The sequence below is a fragment of the Mercenaria mercenaria genome, chromosome 12, assembly GCF_021730395.1.
Source record: "Mercenaria mercenaria strain notata chromosome 12, MADL_Memer_1, whole genome shotgun sequence".
In the NCBI taxonomy this organism is placed as follows: Eukaryota; Metazoa; Mollusca; class Bivalvia; order Venerida; family Veneridae; genus Mercenaria; species Mercenaria mercenaria.
Genome location: NC_069372.1, coordinates 57,836,414 through 57,863,591, shown reverse-complemented (window position 1 = coordinate 57,863,591; position 27,178 = coordinate 57,836,414). Strand labels below are relative to the sequence as shown.

Below are 27,178 nucleotides of genomic sequence, written 5' to 3'. Positions count from 1 at the left end.
ACGTACGAATTCCTGTTGTTTGAGTCATTTGTCACTTATTAGAGCAACTAGTGTTAAATCATACAAAACACATCCCTTATTGTCACATAGATATTTAGGATTTATCTAATGAGCACATGTATTGGAAACACAATTTTAATACTGATTGTGTATTGCAATAATGCTAAACTATCTCAGCAGTGACGTGTCCTTAATCACTTAACATATAAAGGTAATGGGCTATAGCCGAACATGAACCAGTATTTACTCAGCACTTACTGCTGAGCAATTACAAGCCTTCTTGAATAAAAACACTAGAACAATAAAAATGCATATCAAGTTCGAACATGTTGAGAACAACTTAGCACAGGGTACACCAGGATAGCTTTATTGTGATCAACCATTGTGTGTCCTCTGGCTGTCAGCGTTTGCCTTGTGAACAGGGGTGTGGCAATAGCTTGATTCAATAATCATCATTTCATTTGGTAAGAGTGTTGCCCTGTTGGTAATTCCAGTTCAGGTTGAACAGGACTGCGTTTGAGATTTTGCAAAAATACTTTACAATCCAGGACACTTCTTCTTTTCCCCTCCTCCTGCCCTACCTTTTCCAAAAAAAAAAAAAAAAAAAAAAAAAAAAAAAAATCGGTAAACTAATAATAAGAAAAATAGGCCTTATCAAGAGAAAATGTCATTTTAGATATTATCATTACCTTCTCTTAACACGTTCACTAAATGTCAGAATAAATTGCAACTGGGATAAATCATAATTTCCATTTACTTGATGGAAAGCTGACATTTCAAAATCTAAAATACCTAAAACTGTGGATACATTAACTTCTAGTTACCATCAGTCTAATTATGGGAAAATGAAATGTCTGCTTCTTCGAAATATTGTTTAAGGGGAACATGTTTGTCTAGCGGATTAGGTGTCAGCCGCTCAAACCGGAGGTCGTGGATTTCAACTCCACTGTGGTCACGAGCACGCTTTCTCACCAATACTGGATTTTCCAGGAAGCAGACTCGAAAGCGGTTTAGATAAGCTTTAACATGTTTCACAATCAAGCTATACAACTGGTAAATATTAAACTAAGGCCTAAAAAATTCTTTGTTTCCGGTAACATGCTAAAAAAAATAGGGTAGGTAGGTCGGAATTTTTTTTTTTATTATTAAAGGAGACTTTTCGGAAATTATTTTTGTGTCAGAAAAAAGAATACAAATAAGGGGGTTATGCCTTTAGAGCATCAGGAAGTTGATTTCTAACATCACTGACAATATTTAAAGCATGAAAAGTGCAGTCTGCAGTGTCAAAAAGTTGAAAAAAATATTCCCCATGGCCATAAAAACATTTAGGGTCGGGCCAAAAATTTAGGTGGGGATACCGGAAACAAACAATTTTTTTTACGCATAACAATTGTTCAATTTGCAATAGATATGACTGAAACGTAGACACTTCCGTGTGATGTTGATCAAACCAGAAGACATGATACAGTCAAACCTGTGTTAAAGACCACCTCTGAACAGAGACCACCTGGCTCTAAAGACCAAATGTTTTGTTTCCCATTTTAACATTTACAGTGTATTTTAACCTATGAATAAAGACCACCTCCCAATAAAGACCACATTTTGGCTCTCCTAAGGATGGTCTTTATAGACAGGTTTGACTTTATCTGCATCAAGTGGTACTACATTGAGCTAAAATTCTTTAGACATAATGTGTAGGAATGTTTGACATTCAACGGTGTACCATTTTAATCTATGTTGTTTGATTACGGCACTTACCTTCATTCGTATCATGTGTACCGAATATTTTTGGATATTTGCAAAATTTGAGAAATAAGCACTTCTGAATGTTATTTCAAGAAATACTTGTGTTTAGATAATTTCTTCCAAGCAATTTTTTGACAGTAAACAGGATTTCACCCTCGAAATGAAGGACGTCTGGCAAAAAAATTGCCGTGCGTTTAAACCAAAGTACATTTTCACCTTGCATTCATATGAAAGTCGGCAAAACTATGGTAATACAAGACTTCCAAAGTATGGTTCAGCCGGTTTACGCTCATATCAAAAATGAATTATAGTTTATAGTAAAACACGTATATTTGGCCATAGATATAAATACAAAATATGAACTAAAACAAGAAAAGAGACTTAAAAATTGTTCTGCCTGTGTGTGTTGGTTTTGAGTCACACCACCATAATTAAGGTCATATGGCAAGTTTCATGTATAAATTTTAGAGGAAGTGGTAACAGTCGCTTAGCCACGTACAGGTGGTAAGCTGGGCATGTACCTTAGTGGATATTTTTCTCAACTTTTTTCAAGACGTTCTCTAACAAACATGTTCAGTCCAGAGAAGTGATACAAGATTTAGCTTACCAAAAGGTTCCTTCTAGCGCATATTAAATATTCCTTTTAAGGGATCTTTAATAAAATAATTATGAACTATGTGGTTTGCTAGTTTACGTGCATTCTTATCTATTCATTATAAGAATACTTAAAGTTATTTCACACAAACATTTATTTAACTTAAAAAAGAAGAAAAAAACACCTTTTGATGAGCGATCCTACCGGACAATAATAAATACCATATCTCTGTCAAAATTTCGGGAATCAATGTCGACAGCTGTGCTAGTGGCACAGATCAGAATTTAGTCGTATGTTTCCCTGTTTTAATTAGCAATACAATGGAAGAAAAGATCTGCCATATGCCAGTAATTGCATTGCATGAATGGATATAGCTCCAGAACCATTAAACCATCAGAAAAAGGGCTTTTATATAAGTCGGCACCAACAAACTGATGGATTTGAAAAAAAAATGCGTACAAAATGTTTACAACTTAAAAATTAGAAAACAATTAATCAAAAGGCATGAAATTACAAAGTTCGAAATATTTATAGCTCAGTAAAGTGAAGAAATGCATTATACAGTTCTAGATAAAAACAAGGGAAGTAACTGAAATGATGTTATCCGTTGATGGTACGTATCGTGCAATAGCATTCACAGACAAGTAAAAAATATCGAATAACTTTATTAGTACAGTATGTTTTGATGGTTATACTTAAAATGTCAAAGTAATAAAGTTGGTATGAAATAAACTCGTAAAAAGAACCTCTGAATGCAGCAAAGAATGCAACCGAGAAGAATAATAGTAGACGATATTTTTGGGCGGGAGTCTATTTTTAGATGATGAATATTCATTTAGTTAATCTCGATTCTACAATATGACATGTAAGATTTAGGAGTTAGATAGTTTAAACTAAATTATTGTTTTTGGAGGTCTGTTTATTACGTAGTTGTATTTCACTAAAGATTGACTTAAAGATGCGTAAAAACACATTGGCAAAGAGACTTTTTCTAATGAATATGCATGAGTACAAAATGGCGGCGCCTGCTGGAATTCGGATGCCTTTGATGGTACCCTTGTATTCATTACCTGCTCAGTCAAGTGTGACATGTTCACCATAAGTGTTCCTTCTCATGAGAAGGAACAATAACGATAATATATAATCTACCCCAATATCTAGCAGTTGATAAAATGCGAATTTGTCCTGTCATTACTACGTTGGCAAAATTTAAGTGAGAATGAAATCTTTTCGAGAATTCATGTGCTACACACATGCATATTCATATGTTCGATCTTTTTGACACTTGGTGAGTAAAGTAGTGCTGTTAAACTTAATTTGTGACGTTATTTCAAATTTGCTGGATTAAACTATTGGTCCGAGAGCTCGCGGACTTTTATTGCAACAATTGAGGCCAAAAGAAGTTTATACTTTTTTGGAAACAATATTACATATCCTCCATGAAAACCCATTTCTTAAGTGTCAAAGCCGTGCCTATCTATATTTTGTTCACCTATGTTTGTGATAGGGGAGGTAAAACTCACTTGTTAGAATTTAGGGGGTAGGGTAAAGTTTACGTCTACCATTTTTTTCACTGTTTAATTACAGTAGCTATCTGATTGTCAGTAGATGTGTATATGTCAACCAATGTCAGCAAAAAAAAAATCATCAAAAAGGAATGAAGGGCAAACTTGATATTTAAGGTCAAAGGTCAAATTTATGTACAAATCACAAATATTGGCATATTTGAAATTTATTTTTATTCTTAAAAATTAGTATGTTATCATAAGTCACTCAGCTTTATATATGTAATGTGTATATATCAGCCAATGTCAGACATGCAAATCTTATTGCAAAACGCCAAGGTCAACCCTGATGATTGAAGGTCAAATTTCATTTTCAGGCAAAAATGTGAAAAATGTTACCTTTGCTTTTTTTAACGTTTTTAATGTGTATTCACATTGTTAGTCACTGAAGTTAATTCGTTTTAATGTCTGTATGTCAGGCAAAGTCAGCAGTCCAGATGTAACCTCAAAACAGCCAAGGGTAAAGCGTATATCAAAGGTCAAATGTCAAATTTGTGTGAACAATTGCATGAATAGCTTCTTTTTTTTTAAATATAAATGCTATTTCTAATCATTATAAGTAATTCCTCGAGATTTATTTTAATGTATATATGTCCCACAATGTCAGTAATAAAAATATCGTCTAAAATCAGACAAGTTCAAATGCAATAATAAGGGTCAAAGGTCAATTTCATGTAAAAGAATGAAAAAAAAAATGGCTCTTTAACTTTTCTTCTTGTTGGTGATATCTTGTCGATATTAGTCAACGATATCAGTTCATTTTAATGTATAAATGTTGAGCGATGACTAGCATGCACATATAATTTCAAAACATTTAAGGTCAACCATAATATCAAAGGTCAAAGGTCAAAAAAGTGAGTAAAATGTTGCAATAATATCACCTATTTTTAATAATTTTTATTTTTTAAAGGTATTTGTTTTGTCATTTTAGTAACTGATCGTTGTTCATTTTACTATATATATATCAGTCGGGGTCATGGAAGAGAAAATAAGTAAAGGTCAAACTTGGTATTGGAGGTCAGGGGTCACTTTTGTCTAAATTATTCCCATAGGAACGTCTTCCCATAGCCAAAATATGGGAACGGTTTCCCATGGGAAAATCTGTATGAAAATAAAAAGACAAATAACTTTTTCCAAAGTCATGTTATGATGTGCCTGGTGTAAAATAAGTTTAAAAGATAATGATTTATCATTTTAAGAAACAAATATATTTCCCATAATTCCCCAGGGAAATCCATTTTCCCATGGGAAAATTTATCACATGTTCTTCCGATTGGAAAGTCATTTTCCCATGGGAAAAGACCGCATTCCTATGGGAAAATAGCATTTCCCATGGGAAAGTTAAGTTTTTAATGTTGACTGCTGCTTTGTTAGTGGCATAAAATCAAATTGAAAAGTATTGCCTGCATGAGAATTCGAAGTACTTTTATTTTGTGAAAGAATTTTTAAGATAGCGTGTACAGAAGTACTTGCTGTTTTTGCCACATATTGGCGTGGCAAATTAACATTGGCAAATTATTTTTGTGTCAGAACATATCATTTGAGTTGTATTCACAGATATCTATTATGCACATAAGTGTGGTAATTAACTGTATTGTTATCTTTGCATAAAAATGCTGCCACCCAAAACAAACAAACACACTTAAGCCTTTGTCTTCAATGAAGTTTGTCAATCATGTTTGCTTTTCAATATTACAGTGCAAGCACAGGGAGGAGTATATGATGTAATATGCACTAGAAATAAAATAAAATAGCTGAGAAAATGTAATGTTTTATGATGAGTCAGTTTATTGCAAGTACCCATAACAATTGACCTCAAGAAAGTACTGGTACTGGTACTGCATTACTCGTAAAATAAAAGTACTGGTACTGCAGTACTCAGACAAAATTTAGTACTGGTACTGGTACTGCATAAATGTGCAAGTACTGGTACTGGTACTTCAGTACTATACCCCTAGTACTGCAATAAGCCTGCTCCCCCCCCCCCCTCTCTCAATTTTGTTCAAAAAGTTCTGCTTGATCCCTTTAAGGGGCAGTCAGAGCTAAAAGAAGAAAATCCTAAAACGACTTCTTTCTCGTAACCCACTTCATAGAATCGCATCAGACTCGGTCTGTAGCATCATTAGTAGTCTTTTCTCATTTTATTCCAAATTGGGGTTCTTGGTCCCATTTTAGGGTCGCTAAAGCTAAAAATAGAAAAAAAGACTTTAAACAACTTTTCCCCAAGAACCACTTGATGTATCTACATCGAGTTTGATCTGTAGCATCATATTAAGATCCCCTAAAAATGTGTTCAAATGGGAGCACTTGAACCCTTTTAGGGACCGCTAGAGTTACAAATAGAACACTGTAAACATTTTTCCCCCTGAATCACTAGAGGGATCTTCTTCAAACTTGGTCTGTAGCATTATTGTTAAATCTTCTCTCAAATATGTTGACATGGGTGCACTGAGGCTCTTTAAGTGGTCGCTAGAGCTAACAAAAGAAATACTGTAGAATCTGGTAAATAAGCGCACATTCGAATATAAGCGCATACGACCTTACCGTTATTCCGTATGGGGTAATAAGCGCATGTCATGCCCTTACCATAATTTTGTCTCGAAAGTAGGCGCATATCCGATTAATGGTAAAGAAACAACATATGCAGCAAAAAGGCGCAATTAACGGTATTATACCGGGATAATTGTTTAACATAAATACAGGTGACAAGTGTTCTTACCTTTTGAATAGCCGATGGGTGTTAAAAGATTTTAACGTCTATGGTCTGATAAAACGTTAATTGTTTACGACAATCATGCTTTTTGAATACAAAATGTTTACAGTAAATAAAAGTAAAAGATTGAATACCAGAAAAGTTGTTTGCGTCTGTGAAAAGAATATGGATAAAATGCTACAATATTAGTGTTGAACAATTTTGAATGGTCCGAGAGATTGAACATTATTTGCAAATTGTAGTTCATTATGCTTTCATTATGTATGAATACTGTAGGCCCAAGCAATAAAAAGAAGTAGTTCACTGCGCGAGTTTTACTTTCGTTTTCTCAACCAAGGAAAGCACTGTCAATATTCCTAATATATCAAAAATTGTCTATAAGCGCAGATCAAATATAAGCGCATAGTTTTGGCTTAAGTATAAGCGCATATTAAAAATAGGCGCATAAAAGTGTCACTAAAATTATTATAAGCGTATACGCTTATTTAGCAGATTTTACATTATATTTAAACGATTTCTCCATACGAAACACTGGACAGCTCTTCATCAAAATTTGTATGTAGTATGAATATAAAGTCCTCTCTTAAATTTATTCATAGGGGAACAATTGGTCCCTTTTAGGGCCACTAGATATAATAATAGAAACACCTAAAACAACATTTCCTCGTGAATCGTTTGATGGACCTAAATCTAACTTGGTATGTCCCATCATTATAAGGTTCCCCATTTAGGATTTGTAGCATCGTTATAAATTCTCCTCTCAATTTTGTTCAGAAAAGGGGTTTTTGGCCCCTTTAAGGGTCCACTAGGGTTAAAAATAGAACAATCTTTAAACAAAATCTCATAAACAGCTAGATAAATCGTCATTAAACTTGTCTGAAGAATCATTGTATTATGTCTTAAAATCGTGGCACTGGCCCCTTTTAGGGATCGCCGTAGGTCAACATAGCTATTTGTTTAAACAACATCTTCTCAAGAACCGCATAATGGATCTTCATCAAGCTTGGTCTTTAGCTTTATTGTAAGGATCCCTCAAAAATGTATTCTCATGGGACTACCTGGCTTCTTTAAGGGGCGCTAGTGTCACAAATAGAAAAACACCTGTAAACAACTTTTCATCAAGAATCATTTGATGGATCTTCATCAAATTTAGTCTGTAGCATTATCGATAAATCTCCACTCAAATGTTCTGAAACTGGTGCACTTCGGCTCATAAAGGGGACGCTAGAGCTAACAGTAGTAATACCTTGAAACGACTTCTCCTTATAAAACATTCGACAGCTGTTCATAAACTTTGTATATAGCGTCAATTTAAGATTTTCATTCAAGTTTGTTCATAGCGGAACACTCGGTCCCTTTAAGGGGCTACTAGAAATACTTTTTATAACATTTCCTTATGAACCATTTGATGGACCTTAACCAAACTGGGTCTGTCACATCATGATAAGGTTCATTCTCACAATTATTCAAATGGAGACACTTGTCGCCTTTTAGCATTCTGTAGAGTCGTTATAAGTTCTCCTCTAAAATTTTATGTCTGAAATAGTGTCTTGGCCCTTTGTAGGGGCCATAAAAGTTAAAGAAATTCCTTTAAACTCCATCTTATTAAGATTCTTCAAACTGGGACACTTGGGCCGCATGTTAACATAGAAATATGTTTAAACAACTTATTTTCAAGAATCTCCAATGATTTCTCTATAAATTCAAATTTCATTAAAGCATTGAAGTCAACCTCTGTTTATGAGTATGCAATACAACAAATGGATAACTTGATCGGTTGTAACAGAATAAATCGATTGTTTATAGGTATGTTGCGTACACATCCGTTATCAAATGCATAAAGCGTCCGTGCTGTTATATACAATGGTTTCTATGGAAGATCGTTAGTGACAGTATTTATTGAATTTACATAATGTTTGTCTGGTTTGGGTTTAATATCTTTAATTTTGATTTTCTTGCATTGTTTATGTAAAAATATCGGTTTATCATTCTGAGTTTTGTAATCGTTTGTATTTTATAATGTTTTATGATTTAATGTTTATAATATATACATGTAAAAAAGTACTATATAGATAAAATGTACTGCTTGGGTCACGCTTAACCGTCAAAACTATTATTTTTATATCCACCTAACATAGAATCCTTTCATGTTCTACAATCAAATCTATAAGACAATTCTATGGAACAAGCGCAGTAATAGAATTGGTATCAGTTTTCGGCATTGGCAGCTATTTTTCTTTTAAAGAAGGCATTAAGCAAGTGTTTAAGTGTAATTCCTAAATGGGTTTACATATTAATACAAATACCTTTGTTTTTAAATGTACTCAATTTCCGCTTCATTTACTTTGAACAGTTTTTGAAATCTTTATCGCTTTTTCTACACTCTGGTCTCCCCTTTCAGAAATTCTATGATTTTGTTCTCTTGATCACTGTTCCTTGTCTTGCACCCCTTCTTGAACGCCCAGTCGGTTGCAAAAGTAACTTTTGCGTATTTTTTGTGTTCGGTTTTCAAAGCGTCCAGCTCCCTATGTGAATCTCCGACGGTGAAATGGTCTTTAGATTTAGAGTGTACCGTTATAAAGGCAGCTTTGCTGTAATTATCAACTGAAGACAAAATAGAATATGTTAGGACAATATTTAAAATGTACTGTTTCTTCTTTCCATTCTATTCTCAAAAGTAGATAATACAAACTATCGAAAACTCTATGAAATCTAAAAAAGGCATTGTATTTTGGGTCATATTCGACTTTTTCTAGGAGAAGGATCATGTTTGTACTTTCAGCATACATAATAGTTATGGATCAATATCATCACGGGACTCTTGCATAAAAGAAGTTATAATTATAGATTCTATTACCAGTACAATAGTCAATTTGCAAAGAAAACCTCGAAACAATTGCGTCCAAATTTGCAATGAACATATGAATCCTAACCGTATTTCATACAGTACAAACATGAAACATTTTTGTGTCTTGTCACCCTTTCCTTAGAGCTAAAGTGAGCTTATTACAATTTAATTTTTTCCGTGTCAGTCCGAACGTACGTAGCGTCCGCGCGCCCGTGCGTACATATGACAAATCTGTAAGTGCATTGCATCATAAGGCCGAAACTTTTCAAAAAAGGGTTATCTATGACCTTAAAATGTAAAAAAAGGCAGTAACGTTCGAATGAGAGAAAAGAGTTAGGGCCTGGCCTTTTCTTATAGTTCAGTGCAATAAATCATACTGAATTCAAATTTCCAATTTGTATCAATGGAATATGTTCAAACGTATGTTTGACATTAAGTTGTGCGTAAATCCAGCCGGCTTACGGAAGGTCGGTGGTTCTACCCAGGTACCCGCTCGTGATGAAATAATGCACGGAGGGGCACCTAGGGTCTTCCTACACCATCAATGCTGGAAAGTCGCCATAGGACTAATAATTGTGTCGCTGCGACGTTAAACCCAACAAAAATGAAGGGAAGAAAAAAGGTGTGCGTAAAGAAAGTAATTTTCAAAGTGTCATTATTTTGCAACTCATGAACATTCACTTCTTTATTCATTGAAACCTTGACATCTTATTCATATTCTTGTACAATTAGGTAAAATTTAACAATTTACATCGACCATCCATGATAATGTATATGTAAGCTGAGAGATAAACATACGAAGAAGAAATTTGTTTCTAGTATCCTTTACAATATATTTAAATGTGTTTGTCAAGCTACAGTGTCGGAATAGTTACAAAAGCTAATCTTATTTGATTTATAAATAAATGAAGTTTTAAAAGGCTGTTGCAATGAACATATGACCACAATGGAAATAAGAGATTCCATGTCTCTTTTTTTGTGTCATCCTTTGTATATAATGTAGTTGACATGGATCATTATCACATGTTTGTTTCTGTTTTCATGGATAATGTCTTGTGATGCCTTGTTTTATACATTTTATGCAGAAATAAATCTATCTATAATCTAACTCTGTTTTGTTTAGAGTTTATTTTTCGTTTTAGTTTTGATTATACTGTACACGAGTTATTGTTAAATATTTACATATAGATCTACAAAAACATTATAGATTTCGTTGAATTTTGTAACGGACACGTGCCAACATTTTCAAACAATTCCTAGATTGCTCATATCATGTGCCCAGAATACAAAGAAACATGAAGCAAAGTGGTAACTATATGAGTTGTACTATTATATTTCTTATGAAAATGAAGAGCTGAAATACATACAACAGACTTTTTCCAGCGCCGCTTCTATGTCTGACTTTATTCTGGTATCATTCATACAAATCACGAGTAAGGGCACCAGTTGTCCACCTAGGTTTTCGCTGCTTGTTACTCTTATGCCATGCTCCTTAAGTATAGTCTCCAGTTCGTGACAAAAGTCTTCAGAAACTTCAGTTTTAGCAGTGTCAATAATTGTTACTGGTTTATCTTGTCCTGAAACATGCCAGTATATATCAGATTTACTTATGGTTCGGATTTGCTACAGATAGTTTTCAAACAAGTTATGTCTTTGACAGTACTTGTTGCAGATAAGACGTATAAATTATTAAGCTGTAAGATTATTTCATCGTGTATAAACATCAGCAAAATCCCGACAGATGCTTTAATGCTAAACAAATAAAATGTGCGTTAACGCTATTAAACCGGATACAATTAGGTACTCTTTACGTCTTTCAAATGATCATTTCAATGTCACAATTACATTTTAACGTCAGATTGTTTTTTAGGTTTACTTTAAAGCAGCAGCGAAGTGTATACAATTTCTAGCTGAAGTTTCAATTTGAAACAACAACTTTTTGACGTCTTTTTAATTTGGTTGCTAAATGCTCTGGATGGCGCTTGTGTTAAAGGATTTTTGTTGTTTCCTTGTTTTGTAGCGTTACGGGGAAAGTTTAAATAGCATAATGTAACTAAGACTACACGTTAAAAGTCTTTGGTAAAGAGATTCGCCGTCACAAAACTTACACATTGGCGTTCATGCAATGATTTATCATCAAAATATTTTACTTGACGATATCATATTTGATTAAAACGACTATATTTACAATTGGTACAGCAGATATTATCATACAAAAAGTGAGCCAGTGTTTTATGTCGTATAACATAATACAATATTATGGACAAATGCTTCGATGTAGTATCAATCGGATGTACAAGTACGATACTCATTTTAAAACACATGTAATACATAATAATGATAGTGGTCATTCCGCATGTTTATTGATCAGTCCTTAATGTTTTTGTGTGAGCAAATACCTTGAATAAAAATTTAAAGCAGTCAGGATTTTTTAGACGAAGAGGAGTGTGAACACTTAGGACGACCGATTTTTCAAGGGGACAATCTCAGTTTAATTTGTTTATATTATGTGTAAAAGGAAAAAATCTGTTTGGAAATACAGCTGTAAAAGACCTGTATTTTTGTTTAAAATTACATTCGTGATCATTTCAAATTTACACCTGTAAATTATATATAACAACATCGATTTTACATCTGCAGATCGCATTTTACAGCTGTAAAACGACTGTAAAACAAATCGATTTATGCAAATTTGATACAGCTGTAAAAATCTTACAGCTGTAAAAATGAAAAAGTTACAGCTGTAAATATTGCTAAAAATTACAGCTGCAGACATGTTAAAGGTGATGAAAAAGAGAGTATTATTTTAAGGGACGAAAGCAAAGGTACAAACGGTTTTGGAATGAATTACAATTTTATAGAAAGGGTAGCTATTACTACGAAAAAAGCAAAATAAATGAACTAGTAAATAAAGAACAATATGGAATATGTTTATATTCTAATATGCTTGTCTCTGTTAAAACACTCTTACGCTAGAATGACGTCACGTTAACGTTGTTTTTGTTGCGACCAAGAAAGAGCGCTTCTATATTTTATCTATTGTTTTAGATTAAGGGCATATTAGAATCGAAATAATTTATAGCACAAGCGTGTTTTAATACTATTTTTGCACTCGGGTGGTATAATACGTCGTTCAAATAACCACCAATCGTGCATAAAATAGTGTTAAAGCACTCTTTTGCTATAAATTATTTCTTAAGTATTGAAAATGCGAAATTCAGGATTTGCAAAGTAGAAACTATGTGTATGATGTCACATATATTACATACATATTATAACTTTTTAATTATTTCTTTTAAACTCACCAGCTTCAAATATCAAATCATTATAGTCTGTGCTTATTATGCCCTTGTATAGCTGTATTAAATGTTTGAACAATTACACTTTCTCCATTACAGTTCAAATTCAAATATTTAAGATGATGTGGTGTCTGAAATTTTAGTTATATCCGGCCAAAATGCATTAAAGATGGCTGAATATATTCTTGTTTACCTCCAGAATTATTTATAGCTGTAATTTTGAGACAAGACAGTTTTGCAGCTGTAACTTTAAACTTTAAAATGTTTACAGCTATCCTTTTGAGACCTCTGTAAATTGAAACTGTATTTTTGGTCATTGTCCACTTAAAGATCTTTTACAGCTGTAACTAGAACTGTCACAGGAGTGACGAATAACCCCACAATACGGTCTTGTCACAGAAGAATGGCAGCCATAAGAAAGACATGGCCACAAGAAGGTGTAATTTAAATCAAACTTGACCTGTATTTTATAATGTCACACATGTGTACCAAAATTTATCTAAATCTGTCAAGACTTTGTGAGTTATTGTCCGGCAACCATGAGTTTGACAAATTTTAAGTTGGAGTGGGGCCATAACTACATATAAAATTGGTGGTTTTTACCCAAAGTCGAACTTTACCTGTATTTTATGATGTTACAACTGTGTACCAAGCACATTTAAATCTGTCAAGAACTGTCACTGGAGTGTTTAATGACTCCAATGGTGAATGAATATTGCACAATAGCTTGATTCTGTTTTAAAAAATATCAAATAATAAGAGTCTGAGAGGTACTGATAAAGTGTATCAAAACAATATATAAGTATAATTCTAAGCAAAAAGGGGGCATAATTTAGGAAATATTGGTGCAAGAATTATGCATCTTGTGTCCTATGATGTGGGTGATGATGTGAAACAACTACTTCAAGTTTGAAACAAAGGCATTTAGTAATAACTGGGATATAGTGAAAATGCATCAAAATTAACTTTAAATTCTAAGTAAAAGGGGGCATCATTCCTGAAAAATTGGTGTCAGAGTTATGCACATTGTGTCATATGATGTGGGTGATAAGGTGAAACATCTATTTAAATTTGAATCAAATCCATTTGGTAGTGACTGAGATATAGATTTCGGGACGCGACGAGAGGCGACGTGACGCGACAAAACTGACTCCTATATAGTCCCCTCACACCCTCCAAACATGTTTGGTGGGGGTATAATAATATTGTAAAATGCAGGTATTTTACAGATGATACCATTATGCGGTGGGAGACATAGATATGGCTTTGTTTGTGCGTCCGTCCCTCTGTCCGTCAGAAGTATTGAACGACCGTCATAAAATTGATTAGGCATATTATTCAACACAGGAGCTACGGAACCGAACTTTTAGTGCTCAGTGAGAGCTATTTTGGTAGACCTGTGTCCGTCGTCCGTCAACGACCGTCGTTCACAATTTCACAAGGTTACAATTTTTGTCAAATTGTACTGACATTGTGTGAGATTTTGAAACAAGGTACTCTTTGCTCAAAAACTGGTTGCCTAGGTCAAAACATGGAAAAAATCTTATTTGGTGTACTGATTTAAGTCTAGACAGGTAAAAAATAGAGTGTAAACATGCAAACGTTCATCCCTTTGTAGTGCTTTGAAACTTTAATTTAAAAATCCATCAAAAAGTCATAACTCGAGAATTAATTAGTTCTATCAATTACTATTGAATTAATTTAAATGCTTAAACGGTTGTAAAGGGAGGGGACATTCTTTTTCTTTTATACATATACATTTTTTTTCGTTTATTAACCTTAAGGAGGTAGGTTACCTTGTTACAAGGGTAAATTCAAATTAGTTGAGCCGCAGCATCTTTTTGTATTTCGTGTAATATGAAGTTTTAACTGCTAAAATCTCAGTTTCGTTTGTCTCTGTCCCTTCAAGTTCATTTTTTATCCATGTTTGAAGAACATGACCCTCCAAAGGTATTTCATATTGAAAGAAGAAGGAAAATACGGATATTAACACTTTTCAGTGTATTTTAGTTTCACTGATATCCGTAGAAGTCAGCATAATCTATAACTTTACTAGTATGCACGTTAGCTTTCTAATATAAGCTTAAAATGTATATGTCGCGGGGCTCGTGTTTCCATGGTAACACATTTTCTCTCATGTTTGAACAACTATGTATAAAAATAGGGGTTTTCGACGGCTTCAGTGCCATTCTGTTAATGACCAACATGGAATATTTGGGTAATATTATTAGCAAAATACCAAGCACTATACATGGTACACTATTTTTCTTAAAGTTTAAAGTAACCATGGCAACAGAGATGTTTAAAATGGCTTATATCTTGCTTTTTGTCGTAATTTCTTATAAAATAATATTGAATAAGATTATCTTTCTAGTTGATGTAGCTTTAAAACATATTATTTCTAACGTAAGTTATATTTTCGTGTTATCTGCATTTATTCAAACAAATTTCTAAGCTTAGAATACTTACAGCAGTACCCCTCGTCTGGCATTTTTCATGGAAAAATCGTTCAGCATGCTACTTTTATTCCCATGGATATTGTTGAAATGAAAATAAAAAGCCGAAGCTGTGTTTCTTAAATAGACTAGTGTCAACGCTTTTGAATTTTACATTTAGATACATAGGTCACGGGCTTCGTTTCCATGGTAACATCAATTTAATTCAAGAAACCACAATTTTCTACTGAAATTTGAACAATTTTAGATCTTAGTTTTAGTATTTAAGTAACAAATTATCAACGGAACCTGTAAAATAAGTATTACAAATCAAACTGCTAGATTTTTTATTTGAAAATGACCGTAACAAGTAACCTCTCACCCAACTATATTCCAAATAACATTGGTTACCATCATCCATTTTCTTACATTCCGCATAACATTTCAATATAACTACATAAAAGAGGCAAAATATTGATTATTATTCAGAGCAAAAGATTCATAAAAAATATTTCAGCAAATAATGGTTACTTGAAAATAGTTTGAATAAAGAAAATGCACAGAATTACCTTCTTTCAAGATAAAAGCTATTAATTTTGCGCGGTAACTGACACGTAACGTCATGACGTCAATGACGTCATTTTAAGGCAACATTGTTCTGAAGCGTTTCTGCGGCAATTTATTCACTATTTCTGCATTATTAAACCATAAAGCGTCAGATCGAAGACAGGTCTATGATTTGTTTTCAGAAGAATGAATATACAAACACATTTAGTTTGTCGTAAACGTCGTCGTAAATCGTCACGTTAGCTTCCGGTTGGACATGCGCACATACAAATATAAAGGTAACCTACCTCCTTAACATGGTTTTATTTCAATATAAAAATTTATCATCAGTCTAAAATGTATTACTTTTTATCATAAGGTTGAATGTAAGAAAGTGAAATGCCTTTTATTTTTCAGATACTGGTGTACTTATTCTTACTGTACCGTGTCCAGTATTTTGACTTGTAGAGGGATTAACTTTGCATGTTTACACTATGTTTTTGTTCGTCAAGTCTTAAATCAATACGTCTATTCATTGATTGTTAAACGCGGATTTATAACTAATAGGCTTAGCACTAGAACCATTTAGTCGCGGGAGATTGGGGAGTAAAAATCTATTTTTGTATTATGTTTTACCATTTTAAATGTAGATATATCTACTTAAATATTACTTATTAGCAAAATGATTGATGATTACAAATTGATTCATTTGTAAAACAGTATTGGATAAATATGCCTGATTATTATGTGAAATAATTTAGCAACATTTTTGATAAAGTCAGACGTTTTATAATGTGAGAATAAATATTCACTTATCAGGTTAAAGTATGGTAACTAAACGTTAAGTTCAGTGATTTTAAACGTTTATTGTTTTAAGTAAACATGGGTGTTCTCATCTATACACTAAGTTAAACATTTCCAGCATAAATACTCTTTTTTTATATTTATATGTAACAAACTGAAGTTACCTCAGCCCTGACCGGGAATCGAACCCGAGACCACTATTTAACCTTAGGCGGATACTATACCACGTCGCTTTAAGGAATTATAAGTACACCCTTATACTCAACCCTTCTACATAAACCCCTCCAATTTAACTTCATTACAAAATAAATCCTAATGTTATTCTAAACAAAGAAACTGACCTCAACCTCTGATGCCATTCTAAATATAGATCTCTGATGTCAACAACTTAATAATAACTAAATTTAAACTGTATTTGCACGAATGTCAACCTTTCGCATAAGCATTCGTGAGTTCAATCCCCGAGCGAGGCGTATGTTCTCCGTGACGATTAAATTAAAGACATTGTGTCTGAAATCATTCGTCATCCACCTCGGATTAATGAGAAGAAGTTGGCAGTACTGGTACAGAATCCAGGAACACTGGTTCGGTTATCTGCCCGCCGTTACATAACTGAAACACTTGAAAGACGGTGCTAAACTGAAACCAAACAAATAAAACCACAATGCAGAACTATGGATGATTATGAAACTTGTGAAATAACTTATCCTTCATCTAAGATAAAGACACCAGTAGTATATCCGTCTCTTGGGCGCCACGAGTGCACATGCGTGAGAATGACGTCATGCGCTGCGGCCATTTTGAATTCTATTTTTAAAGTGACATCATCTTTCTATTTTAAGAATGACTTCACAATGTTATAAATAGAAATTATCGTTATAAATCTATTTTAAGACTGTCATAGTGAAAAGGACTTTATGTTTTGTTAATAGAAAATGTCTCCCAGAAGTATATAGAGCTGACTTATATACCAATCTAAGGCATAATCGCACACATTGAGGGTCTGGTGCTCAGCCCTAGACGGGGAGATAACACGAAAACAAAATATTTCAAGAAAATCAAATAGATATTAATTATATTTGAACATACAGATTTATCTATGACCTAATTGAATAATTACATTGTATGGTAAACAAAGAACTTATTAATAATAATCTAAAGTAAAATATGTATCACTTTTTAAATTAAAAACATAAAGCTTTATTTAAGATAGCTACGTTAGAAGTAATGTTAACTGGAAATAAAAGGCTACTTTTGTTGCTTACGATGTTTCCTCCTAGGCGTCCACTAAGTAAATGACCATGTATCTGTTTTAACAAGAGGTCATTCAAATGAACTCATAGTCTAATTTTAAAATGAACTTCCGACCTCGGTGCAACTATTATTAGGTACTGTATACCCATAGCGATGGTCATTAATCAAACGAGTTTTTGATGGTTGAGCTTTGGTATTCATGCGTAAATTTGTACCGGATGAAAAAGTCATAAATAATAAATTCTCTATTTGGCACTCAGGCGTGAAAGTGCACTTTCTGCCTCTCCGAATCCATGTGGTAAACTCATTATCTTTTCCGGAATAGCGCTGAAGCGTGAAAGTGCACTTTCTGCCTTTCTGAATACACGTGGAAAACTCATTAAGTTTCCTGACTTGACGCGTGACAATGCACTCGATGCCTATCGGAGCAAGTATTGGAAAAACACATTAAATTCCTCGACTTGGAACTCGGGTGTTAGTGCCTCTTTCATACCATTAATAATATGATGTTAAAGAACATTTTGATAGTTTTCTAAAAAAATTGCCAACATTTTCAACGACCATTTAGAGTTTACAACAGGTTAGGTACTTTTTGAGAAGGTTGCTAAAAATCATCAAAAATAAGACGTTTTTGGATCCATTTTTACATTTTGGGTGTCTGACATTTTCGAAAAGCCTATAGTGTGCACTTCACCGTAAACTAGGTGCCAACCGGAAATGAAGTCATTAAATTTCAAAATCATCGTACAGGCTCGGGACTGGTACCGTTAGAAAGATCTTTTCGAGTAGGTTCAGAAAATATGTACTATTATGTGTCGATCTCTATCCGTTTTCCAGATATTGAGGTTAAAACCGGAATCATTCATCCAGAAACACCCGGCTTCACGCCTTTATTATTAAAGATAACCTAAGCATGTTGGGTATCTAACTGAAGGGCTGGACGAGTACTATAAGTTGGTACACTCAAACCGGAAGTAAAATCAATCATGCGTAAAATTCACATTTTCTGCGCGTTCCCAGACTCGAACCTGGTATCGTTGGAAAGGTCTCTTCAAGAAGATTCGGAAAATGTATACTTTGATCATCGTATTTCCAAAAGGCACCGAATAATGAGCCAAAATCACTCAAGCGTTAAAACCCGGCTAACTCCTCCATTATTGAACAAAAGTATGTAGGGCATCTAACCAAAGGTCTCGATAAGTACTATAATGCAATAAACTTAAACCGGAAGTCAAATCACTCATGCGAGAACTATGCCAAAGTAAGCTTACCCGATCCTTACACTTTGATATATCCAAAATGGCAGTGAATGAATTTACAGGGAGAAATATGATAAATAGAGCCAAAGCAACGTTCTGATTAGTCAGTAAAGCTTATAGCAATGCTCTGATTGGCTAGCGATATGACGCATTCTGATTGGTTCAAATTCTCAAAGGAAGGCTAGCTTACATGTTAAAACTTGTCATTTGCGCGATAGTTTGGTTCAAAGCTGTTCCAAACTAGAATTTCTATTTTTAACTAGCCAATGAAATCACTCCTTTTTTTACATAAGCCTTGCTTTGAAAATGAGGCTCTTCGAAGCGTGTATATTAGAACACGCTTTAGTCAGTCAAATCAGTCTGACTTTAGACGTCAAAACTTATAGTATGGAAAACTCTCGCCAGTCAAATGTCATCATCAAACGACAAAAAGCAATCATAATATGCACGATTATACTTATTGTTATTTTCGCATTGCCTTTCGCTTTAGCGTTTGCGACTACGAATTCAACTACATACGTAGATTATGAAATTGAAGTGAATGGAAACCAGACTGCCTGCCACTATATGAAACAGTTCGAGATACAGCAAAACGTATATATTACTGTCTGCAACAGAGATATAGAAATCCTGGTGGATTTGAGACGTTTCATAAATCACACCGCAAGTATCATCGGAATACAACTTAACCGAGCCTGCAACATTTTCGTGTTTGTCGTGTGGAGCGACCTGAGAAGTTTCCATTTTTCTCTATTTTACCTTAACTTATTCTGCCCGCGTGACGCATTGATGCGTCGGCCGATTTTTATCTGTATACCGCGTGCCGCTTTTAGGCGGTGTTGTTATCTACATCTGGAAACCGCACGCCGCATACATGCGTCTTTATAGTAATAGCTCTGAATTCCGCGTGACGCTTTCAGTCGTCACATTTCATTGGTCTTAAATAAACCATTTTAGTCCTTTCTAACTAATTAGACCAATCAAATGTTTTGTTGCATCACATTTTTAAAACATAAATAAAAGCGGATGTTGTGAAAAAATAAATGCTTTCGCTGAAGAAAGCTGTAAAAGCGAGCGTCATTCAAGTTATAATTTGTGATTTCTTGAAGCCTGAAAATTACTCATGATTCTTTATATGATCGAAACATAAAAGAATAAGTAAAAAGATGAATAAATAAATATAAACGAAGATTCACTAAGCAATGTCAATTGAAATAACGCAACCCAAAAATATAAACTTTGTCGTTCGTCGCTACACGGCAAATAATTCCATCTGCGGGATCTTCTGATCTGTCAAAATGTAGCAGAGATAAAAATAAGAACCCAGCTATGGAGCTAGAAAAGGCGTTGAGTATATTCTTTATAAGTACCGATCTAAACATTCGAGTTTTGAAAAAAAATGAATTGTAAATAATTGAGTATTGTTATAAAAATACACTTCAATAAAGACAGACGTACATAATTACCGCACAAAAAGAATGTGTACGCATCATACCGAAATGCAAAAAAAATCTCATAAAATTATTTTACATTTTCATACCGCGTGAACATTGTCAAATAGTTTCGTCGTGACGATGCACATAACACATCCTGGACAAAACTGGTAGAATTGTGGATTATATCATAATGAAAAGAAAAGAACTAAAATATTTTCTTTTACATGTAAGATTAAGCTTTCTTCCACTCATGCACACGAGATCTTTCATCTTTACCTATGCGATATGACAATGCTCATAGGTGTATGAAAAAGTAAAATCATCTTCGTAGGTATCTATTTATTTATTTATTTAATTGTTCATTTGTTGTTAATCTTGATCTATAGAATAAACTGTTAATAATAACTCAATCATTTTGACAATTTAGAAACTCTACAAAATTGTTTCAAAATTCAAATTTTCATATCGGAAAATTAGTCCAAAATAATCCCATTTTCAAACTTATAGTTTCTGTCTACGATAGTTGAAATATTCATTTATTTTCATTTTATTACATCTTCATAGTAAATACAAACACTTTTTAGCTCGACTATTCATAGAATAGTAGAGCTATTGGACTCGCCCATGCGTCGGCGTCCGCATCGTCGGCGTCTGCGTCGGCGTCCGCGTCCGCGTCCCGATTTGGTTAAGTTTTTGTATGTAAGCTGGTATCTCAGCAACCACTTGTGGGAATGGATTGAAACTTCACACACTTATTCACTGTGATAAACTGACTTACATTGCACAGGTTCCATAACTCTATTTTGCTTTTTTTGCAAAATTATGCCCCTTTTTTGACTTAGAAATTTTTGGTTAAGGTTTTGTATGTAAGCTGGTATCTCAGTAACCACTTGTGGGAATGGATTGAAACTTCACGCACTTATTCACTGTGATAAACTGACTTACATTGCACAGGTTCCATAACTCTATTTTGCTTTTTACAAAATTATGCCCCTTTTTTGACTTAGAAATTTTTGGTTAAGGTTTTGTATGTTAGCTGGTATCTCAGTAACCACTTGTGGGAATGGATTGAAACTTCACACACTTATTAATTGTGATAAACTGACTTACATTGTACAGGTTCCATAACTCTATTTTGCTTTTTTACAAAATTATGCCCCTTTTTCGACTTTTTTGGTTAAGGTTTTGTATGTAAGCTGGTACCTCAGTACTCACTAATGGGAATGGATTGAAACTTCACACACTTGTTCACTGTCATGATCTGACATTCACAAAGTAGGTCCCATAACTCTATTTTGCTTTTTTACAAAATTATGCCCCTTTTTCAACATTTTTGGTTAAGTTTTTATATGTAAGCTGGTATCTCAGTATCCACTAATGGGAAAGGATTGAAACTTCACACACTTGTTCACTGTCATGATATGACATGCAGTGCAAAGGGTCAATAACTCAACTTCGCATTTTACAAAATTATGCCCCTTTTTCAACTTAGGAGTTTTTGGTTAAATTCTTATATGTAAGATGGTATCTCAGTACCCACTTACGGGAATTGATTGAAACTTCATACACTTGTCCACTGTCATGAGCTGATAAGCACTATGCAGGTTCCATAACCCTATTTTGCTTTTTTACTAAATTATGCCCCTTTTTCGACTTTCTTATTCATTCAATCGACAAGGCTGTTGAATAGTCGAGCGTTGCTGTCCTCCGACAGCTCGTGTTTTATGAGAAATAACTTTATTTTGATGCGTTTTGATTGCCTGTATGCATATAACTGAGTAAAATCAGTGTTAGAAAATGACAATATTTATTTAGAATTATTTTTAAGAAATGTTCTTATTTGTTGTTTAGGTCTGTGCATGATAAAATTTAGAATTTTATAAATGTTGTTTAGCCAAAACAAAATCTGATTGGAGATTATGGTTATTTGTTTTGTGTCTTTAATTCAACTGTCTGTTAAAAATGACTGTACTACACAGCTGCATGAAATTAGCTTTGTTGTGTAGCTACTTCAATTTACTTACAAAGAGTGCAAATTCCAAACCAATTAACACATATTTGGTGTCATATGTCACTAATTAATAACAATATCCAAAAAAAAAACCTGCAAAATCAATGTTATCTCTCAAAACATCTCTAGGTATTCAGGAGTAGATTGGCTTATCAGCCTCCTATTAAATATTGACACAAAGACTAGAAATACAACTATAAAAATAACAACAACCATTGCACCACCACCACCATTACTGACAATAATTCTGACAGCAAAATATGTCTTAAAACGTAAGAATGGCATTTAAAATTTGTAAAAACACAAAGCAGTGTTTTGAAAATAATTTTACATCTGCTTCACAAATGAATAAGTGCCCTCTATGTTACCAGTCATTCTCTAGGCGCGACGCCATGCTAAGACATCAACGTAATAAACATTGGAGTGACGACGACACTGGGAATTATTCACCATCATTACAAATATTGAACACTTCAAAAGTGATGACATTTCAACAACCACTTTCTATGGTCGTTTCAGGACCTAGTGGTAGTGGAAAAACTGAATGGACAAGAAAACTACTCTTATCAAATCTAGTTAGACCTCAGCCTCAGCGTATCATATGGTGTTTTGGACAATGGCAACCTTTGTATGATGAACTTCAGCGTGAAATTCCCGGGGTCGAATTTGTACACGGTATTCCAGACTACCTAAACGATTCCCAATATATAAATGTCAATCAAAGGAACCTGCTGGTCTTTGACGACTTGATGGCCGAAGCTAAATGCGATCAAAGAATTGCTGATCTCTTTACCAAGGGCAGTCACCACAGGAACATATCTGTCGTATATCTCACCCAAAATTTGTTTCCTCAAGGTAAAGTCTGCATAGATATCGCTTTGAATACTCAGTATCTGGTGCTATTTAATAATCCTATTGATAGACAGCAAGTAGCTACATTGGCAAGAAGGATATATCCTTCCTCCCATACCATCTTTATGAAACGCTTTGAAAACGCAACATCTAGACCACACGGTTATTTGGTGGTAGACTTGAAATCGGGCAACCCAGAACAAGACCGTTTACGTGAAAATGTTTGAGACAGAAAGTCCAGCTACTAAAAAGAGAAAACTGATGGATGAAGACACGTATGCAAACGTTGTAAAGAAACCAGTGAAGCTGAATGTACCACCTGGACTACCAAAAACAGAAACTACAAGGCTGAATGACCATGTAACGTGCCAAATTGATATCATGCTCTTCAGCATGCAGTTCTGCTAGAGACGCTTATTGAAAAGCATGATATCAATTTGTGAAACGATGTTGAAGAAATAAAATACAATAAAGGAATATGTTGTTTTATTTGTGTACACCATCACACCTACCAACGCTTCATCTTTTCTGTCAAATCAAATTCAAATGTATGGGTTATGAATAACAAAGACATATTGTTCTTTCAATCTTTTATTGCCAAAGTTTGTATCACTAATACAGACTACATGTATCAATTAAAATCAGACAAAATAAAGTCATCATTCAACTTCTTGCAATGCACGTCAAACGGTTTTAAAGTGTCTTTCATTTTCGTCCAGAACATCGGTTCATAATGTAATATACGCAATACAACCCGCATAAGTTTGAATCTGTATTCCGTATTTGACTGAAGTCGAATAACGCTGTTAATAAAGAATATGTTTCGTTCTGTTCTAATTTCGAAGGTACTGTTCGTATGGGGTCCCTCTTTTTATACCTTTACGTCTATCCTTTTTTCTTAATTTCTGTTTTTCATGTTCAACCCATACGTGTTTAGCTGCAGAAGGGTCAATGTCTCGTCTCCCGCTAGCATGCATCCAATCTTATAGACTGTGTAATGGGTACTGTCGCTCCCACCAACCAAAGAACATTTTCGCCTTCTTGGTGTCATTTTCCCATTGAGATTTAGCTATTTCATACGCCGTAGCTACAGGCGATACAAATTTAAGTACTAGATGATCACTCATTTTTGTTTGTGTAGCTTGTTTTGCTTTCTTACGCTTGCTCTAAACTATTCATCATAATCCTCATCATCATTATTATTATCATCATTATTATCATCATCGTCATCAGCATCCTTTTCTTCCCACTTTTTGTGAATCAGCACTTCATTCAAATCAGGTTTGTACATGCGAATTGCCTCAGTAATGGCTAAAGGGACGGGTAAATGCGAATTAAGATGTAGTCGTTCGGCCGTGTTCATTATTGATCTATACAAAGGACATCTATCCAAATAATAGATTGACGTTAATATTTCACCTAGGTAGTCTCTGGCCGATTTACGTATATCCGGTAGTATATCATTAATGAATTTACGTTCCCCGAGACTAGGATGACAGTTAGGATATCGTGAGACGGCATGGTATTTAATATGAGAGTCATAAACACATTTCATTTTATGAATGAATAATTCTCTCAAAATACACATCTCTGTTGTCGCGTGATTAGCTTGGCACGTTACATGGTCATTCAACCTTGTAATTTCTGTTTTCGGTAGTCCAGGTGGTACATTCAGCTTCAATTGTTTCCTGTCAATATCAATCCCCTCCGCCTCCTTCTCATCTTCATCATCATTATCGTCATCATTGTCAAACAAATCTCAATCGCCACACAATTGATTCTTTACAACGTTTGCATATGTGTCTTCATCCATCAGTTTTCTCTTTTTAGTAGCTGGACTTTCTGTCTCAAACACACGTAAACGGTCTTATTCTTGGGTGCCCGATTTCAAGTCTACCACCAAATAACCGTGTGGTCTAGATGTTGCGTTTTCAAAGTGTTTCATAAAGATGGTGTGGGAGGAAGGATATATTCTTCTTGCCAATGTAGCTACTTGCTGTCTATCAATAGGATTATAAAATAGCACCAGATACTGAGTATTCAAAGCGATATCTCTGCAGGCTTTACCTTCGGTAAACAAATTTTGAGATATACGACAGATATGTTCCTGTGGTGACTGCCCTTGGTAAAGAGATCAGCAATTCTTTGATAGCATTTAGCTTCGGTCATCAAGTCGTCAAAGACCAGCAGGTTCCTTTGATTGACATTTATATATTGGGTATCGTTTAGGTAGTCTGGAATACCGTGTACAAATTCGACCCCGGGAATTTCACGCTGAAGTTCATCATACAAAGGTTGCCATTGTCCAAAACACCATATGATACGCTGAGGCTGAGGTCTAACAAGATTTGATAAGAGTAGTTTTCTTGTCCATTCAGTTTTTCCACTACCACTAGGTCCTGAAACGACCATAGAAAATGGTTGTTGAAATGTCATCTCTCTTGAAGTGTTCAATATTTGTAATGATGGTGAATAATTCCCAGTGTCGTCGTCACTTCAATGTTTATTACGTTGATGTCTTAGCATGGCGTCGCGCCTAGAGAATGACTGGTGACAAGAGGGCACTTATTCATTTGTGAAGCAGATATAAAATTATTTTCAAGACACTGCTTTGTGTTCTTACCAATTTTAAATGCCATTCTTACGCTTTTAAGACATATTTTGCTGTCAGAATTATTGTCAGTAATGGTGGTGGTGGTGGTGGAGGTGGTGGTGGTGCAATGATTGTTGTAATTTTTATAGTTGTATTTCTAGTCTTTGTGTCAATATTTAATATTCTGAATGCTTTGTGCTTTAATGATGGCTATGTGGATTTTAGGAAGAAGTTGTATGATGGATTTCCACTGCTTAAGGTAAAGTTGTATTCCGATGATACATGCGCTGGATTTATGAAACGTCTCAAATCCACCAGGATTTCACTATGTCTGTTGCAGACAGTAATATATACGTTTTGCTGTATCTCGAACTGTTTCATATAGTGGCAGGCAGTCTGGTTTTCATTCACTTCAATTTCATAATCTACGTATGTAATTGAATTCGTAGTCGCAAACGTTAAAGCGAAAAGCAATGTGAAAATAACAATAAGTATAATCGTGCATATTATGATTGCTTTTTGTCGTTTGATGATGACATTTGACTGGCGAGAGTTTTCCATACTATAAGTTTTGACGTCTAAAGTCAGACTGATTTGACAGACTAAAGCGTGTTCTAATATACACGCTTCGAAGTGCCTCGTTTTCAAAGCAAGGCTTATGTAAAAAAAGGGAGTGATTTCATTGGCTAGTTAAAAATAGAAATTCCAGTTTGGAACAGCTTTGAACCAAACTATCGTGCAAATGACAAGTTTTAACATGTAAGCTAGCCTTTCTTTGAGAATCTGAACCAATCAGAATGCGTCATATCGCTAGCCAATCAGAGCATTGCTATAAGCTTTACTGACTAATCAGAACGTTGCTTTGGCTCTATTTATTATATTTGTCCCTGTAAATTCATTCACTGCCATTTTGGATATACCAAAGTGTAAAGATCGGGTAAGCTTACTTTGGCATATTTCTCGCATGAGTGATTTGACTTCCAGTTTAAGTTTATTGCATTATAGTACTTATCGGGACCTTTGGTTAGATACCCTACATACCTAACTTTTGTTCAATAATGAAGGAGTTAGTCGGGTTTTAACGCTTGAGTGATTTTGGCTCATTATTCAGTGCCTTTTGGAATTACGATGATCAAAGTATACATTGTCCGAATCTTCTTGAAGAGACCTTTCCAACGATACCTCACTTGACCAGGTTCGAGTCTGGGAACGCGCAGAAAAT

The 27,178-nt window shown here is 34.4% G+C and overlaps 1 protein-coding gene across 1 annotated transcript in view; it reads right to left on the bottom strand.

Moving 5' to 3' along the window:
* Positions 1-8,301: 8,301 nt before the first annotated feature.
* The window catches only part of LOC128547412 (uncharacterized), a 30,148-nt gene continuing 11,271 nt past the window's right edge, over positions 8,302-27,178 (bottom strand). The window contains exons 4-5 of the mRNA XM_053520166.1: positions 10,835-11,044; positions 8,302-9,223 (exon numbers count right to left, since the gene is read on the bottom strand). Coding sequence (XP_053376141.1) covers positions 8,997-9,223; positions 10,835-11,044 — 437 coding nt within the window. The 3' untranslated portion in view covers positions 8,302-8,996. The remainder of the gene's footprint in view (positions 9,224-10,834; positions 11,045-27,178) is intronic.